This window comes from Pediculus humanus, genomic scaffold, assembly GCF_000006295.1.
Source record: "Pediculus humanus corporis 1103172107734 genomic scaffold, whole genome shotgun sequence".
Classification (NCBI taxonomy): domain Eukaryota; kingdom Metazoa; phylum Arthropoda; class Insecta; order Psocodea; family Pediculidae; genus Pediculus; species Pediculus humanus.
This window is the reverse complement of record NW_002987337.1, coordinates 55859-60529: the sequence shown is the minus strand read 5'-3', so window position 1 is coordinate 60529 and position 4671 is coordinate 55859. Positions and strand designations below refer to the sequence as shown.

At 30.1% G+C, this 4671-nt stretch overlaps 1 protein-coding gene across 1 annotated transcript; it reads right to left on the bottom strand.

Moving 5' to 3' along the window:
• Positions 1-1102: 1102 nt before the first annotated feature.
• Phum_PHUM325350 (zinc finger protein MSN2, putative) lies at positions 1103-3964 on the bottom strand (the record flags this gene model as incomplete). The annotated part of the gene is made up of 4 exons (XM_002427470.1): positions 1103-2282; positions 2427-2764; positions 3462-3618; positions 3738-3964. The coding sequence occupies 4 exons, from the start codon at positions 3962-3964 to the stop codon at positions 1103-1105; spliced, it is 1902 nt and encodes a 633-aa protein (XP_002427515.1).
• Positions 3965-4671: the final 707 nt, after the last annotated feature.

The following is a 4671-nucleotide window of genomic DNA, read 5'->3' as shown; positions in this document are numbered from 1 at the left end:
CTTTTTCTTTGCGTGTTTTCTCCATTATTTATCAATAATGGCGTCGATTAAGTATAAACCTCTCGGTTTGTCGGAACACACACAAAAAAAAAAATAAGCGATTATAAATTTTAGAAAAAAAAAAAAAAAAAGAATAATGTTTAACAATGATTACACATCGTAAATAACAAAAAAAAATTTATGATTTATTTATTATTATTATTATTTTCATCAAACACCCTATCCCCTTTAAAAAAAATATTCGCATGCTGTTATTATTATTATTTTTTTTTACATGATTCATCGAATTTTAAAACTGTTATTATTATTATTATTATTATTATTATTATTATTTTTATTACGTTATATAATCCGTCGTTTCGTGTCGTTTTTTAATTTTTTTTTTTTTTATTGTTTTTTAAAAGTTGACATAAATTTTTTTTTTTTTTTTTTACGTAAAATTACGTTTTTAATATTATTATTATTATTATCATCACCACCATTTTTTTTTTTTTCACGTCACGTCAAATCCATTAATTTTTTTTTTTTTGCGAATTTATCGGGTTTGAAATTCGTCTGCTCTGTTCATTCATTCAGTACAATAAGAAGAAATAAATAAATAAAAGAAAAGCAAAAAATTAATGATAATAATAATTAATTTGTAATAATTTTATCAAAAAATAAAATTACCCAATAAAAAGCGCGCGCGCGCGAAATCGTGTTTTATAATTATTACGTCACGACGCTATCGACTCTGTTGCCGCGTCGACTTTTTCTTACGACCACACGGTTAGAAATTTTTGTTGACGTCATTTCGTAACGGTCGCGAGAGTCGTTGTAAAAGAAAAAAACCAAAAAAAAAACAAAAACAAAATAAAATAAAAACATGAACGTCTAAATAATAATAATAATGATAATGATAATGATAATAATAGTAAAATAAAATAAAAAATAAAAAAAATAAAAACAAAAAAATAAAAATGGCAGCCATCACCGAAGCGATGAAAAAAAATGTATTCATCGAAATGTTTTTTTTTCTTTTTTTTTTTGTAAAAATATAGAAGAAACATCTAGAACATTCTAATTAATAATCGATTGATTGATTGATTTTTTTTTTTTTTTTTTACGATTTAACGGAAGAATCGACTCCCCATAAATCATACCATGGACCGCATTTAGTTTTGCTTTCGTTCACTCTCAATTGATCTTTAATTAATTTGGGTGCATCTTTTAATTTGTTATTTGATTTTTCCCTGTAAAAATTTGTCGTTTTCCCATCGTTTTCCCGCCATTTTTTACTTTCTTTTATTTTCAAATTCGGATTCCACGTCGAATAGGGTTTCCTATTAGATAAATCTCTTTCGATAAAATGATTATTCGATATATCGTTTGAACTTGATTTGATTAATTTCATACGGGGTAAAAAACTTTCCTTTCCGATCGTTTCCGTTTCCGTTTGTTCCGATAAATCCGAACGACTGTTGGACGACATTTCGTTGTATTTATCACCGTTATCTCTAAGAGTTCCAGATTTCGACATATTGGAACGATTCGATATTTCGACATATTTTGTACGATTTTTTCTTTTCGTCGTTAAATTTATATGGTCGTTCACGACTATGACCGAATCCGAATCGTCGTCTAAAATCGTCGTGTCATCAGAATAATAATCTTCCTGATCTTTGCCGCTTTCGTTTTTAACATTTTTCCTCGTGTTTTTTTCATTGTTTATTTTATCTATGGATTTTTGATTAGTATTATCTTTGATGAGAAGATTTTCCGCGGATGCGTATATGTTTTCTGTTTTTTCCTCGTTCGTTGACATTTGATCGGACTGATTTTGATTTTCTTTCGAATCCGGATTTCGCACGTCGATTAAACTCCTGTGCTTCCACAAGGACATCCCTTCTAATATTTCATTTTTGTGGGATCTTTTGAATTTCCAAAGGGATTTCGTTCTTTTAACTGTTATTCTATTATTTAATTGCGATGATGCTTTATCTACGGCTATGGGCGTCGGTTTCAACATGTCGCTACTTCCGAATCTTCCCAAAGTTCCAACCGGATCATTTTGACTCACGTTTGTATTTCCATTTCCGTTGTGGTTGTTGGAGGAGGATTGCCTTGTTGATAACGTACGCGTGACCGTTGAATTTTTCAATGTGTTTTGATCGCTTACGTCATCCCAAAGGTCAAGTGCTGATTTATATAAAAGCCATCCACGTACCGAAGACAATAATTCTTTCTTTTTAGCTTCCGTTGGTGCTCTTAAAGTTGCATCGCTAAGAGTATTTTGTGGAGCTCTAAAGTTTTTTTTTTTTTTTTTTATTATAAAAATTTTTTTCTCATTAGAAATATTTAAAAAACAAAACAAGGACCCGACACCTTTTATTAAAAAAAACATGAAAATTATAAATTTTTTCGGAATGAGGCGAGGGAAGGCTTACCTTGATGAATCATCATCGGAATAATCAACTTCCGGTTGAGGTGGTGGATCATTACTAAAACCGCTATCGTTGCTTGAATGTAAACTACCGGGAGCTCCATTAGCACGTTTGTTACTCAAATGAAGAGGCAAAGAAGGCATCGAAGGAGGATGATTATTTCCTCCTCTTTTATTTGGCAGTGTTGCAGCATCGTTTCTTGGACTGACAATCGGTTGGGGAGGATGAACCATTGCAGTTGTCGTTATGGATCGGGTTATTCTTTGATGTAGTTCCGGAATGGGAGCTGGAAGAGATGGTGGGGGACCCAAACTCGTTACGATTGGCATTTTCGGTCCACTCTACAACACGATGGAGAAAAAAACAAAACAAAAAAATTACAAATTGAAAATTTATGACAGTCATCATCATCATCATCATCATCATCGTAATTGTAAATGAGTTTTTCAAAAACGCGATTGTTTAAATTTAAAAAGGAAAAATTTCAAAGGTATTATTTTTATTTCATTCATTTATTATTTAAATTTTATCTTATTTATTTATTTAAACGACTATGAAAAAGAAAATATAAAAAGATTAAAATACAAGAGGAAAAGTTAAATTTTTCCCTTTTTTTTATTATTAGTATAAAATATATATCAAAATGGCGGATAAACTTTTAGAAAAAAAGTCAACTTATGACGTAGCGTAAAATATTTTTTCCCTTTTTTTTTTTTGTGTCATCATTTGTTGCTTTGTGAAAAATTTACGACAACCCCCCCCCTCCTCCTCCCCATCTTGTATTATATATAATCAATGAAGGGAAAATGAAATCTGTGCTTGGTTAAATCCATCCAGTTAAATAAACAACCCATAAATCAAAACGACAAACGACAAACGACGAAATGCGAACAACATTTTATTTATTTATCGATTCATGAATTTATTTATTTATGTATCAATTTTTATTTTAAATTGACAAATTATTTACATCGTTTTTTTTTTTTAAATTTACCGGAAAAGGAAATTTCGGAAAGAAAATAATAATAATAATGTCACCTGTTTTGTCATTTTTCTATGAAGGAGAGTATCACCAAACATTGTCGTCGGTGAGGGTTTGTTTGTATTTCCGCCATGTCTGCTGCTGTTTCCCCCGAGGGTTCCTGTCGTGCTATTATTCGTAACGGTTTCAACTTTTCTTTCGACCGGTGAATTACTGTTTAAATAAAATTTATTATTATTAATAATAATGATGATTGGAGGATTGCGTTAATGAAATTTTCAGTGAAGGGGATGAAGAGAAGAGAGGGGAAAAAAACAAAAAAATAAACTCACTTTAATGTCGGATCTTCTGCTATGACTTCCGTATATGCCAATGGAAACCATCCGCTGCATTGAGTTCTTAAATTTTCACCAAATTGCCATCCCTTATTACGATCCCCTAATAAAACAATAATATCACCTTCCAAAAAACTCAATTGATTTTCTCCAGAGGATAAATAAGCATACATCGCTCTTGCTAATGATGCTTCTCCCCAATTTGATTTATCCGGTATCGCCATAGATTTCGGTCTTTGTTCTATTGAATTATCATCTAAAAAAAAAAAAGAAGGAAAAATTCATTCGGAAAAGCAGAAGATGGAAAATGAAAAATAAAATAAAAATTTATTTATTCTCACTTGTTTTTGTGCCGTGATAAATAAAAAAAAAAATTTTTTTTTTTTTTGTAATTTATCACCGAAACCGCACCCGCCATTTCCCCCTCACCCTCCCTCTCCAAAATTTTCTTTACTTTTTTTCTTTTTTTTAAACAATTGAAAACTTTAATGAAAGTTTAAAAAATGAAAAAAAAACAAAAAAAAAAAAAAAACTTTCGGTGCGTTCGCGCAATTAAAAGTGAAAATAAACTTTTTGAAAAAAAAAAAAATATGGAGGAGGGGTTAGGGAAAGTAGATTCCCAAAGGAAAACAAAAACTTTTTTTTTTACCTTCTTTTCCTCCCCCCCACCCACTTCCTTCTTGACGTGAGCTAGAGACTTAAATTTAAATCATCATCATTTAAATTAAACCCCCCGAAAAAAAACACAAAAAAAAAATAAATTTACTCCTCCTCCTTCCTCCCTCTCATTTTTTTAAATTTCTATTTACACGTTTTTTTTGTTTCTCTATGCAAAATTGATGTAAATGAGATTTTTAATTAAATCAAATTTCTTTTTAACGTTCCGCCTCACTTATTATTATTATTATTATTTATCAATAATTTTTTATGT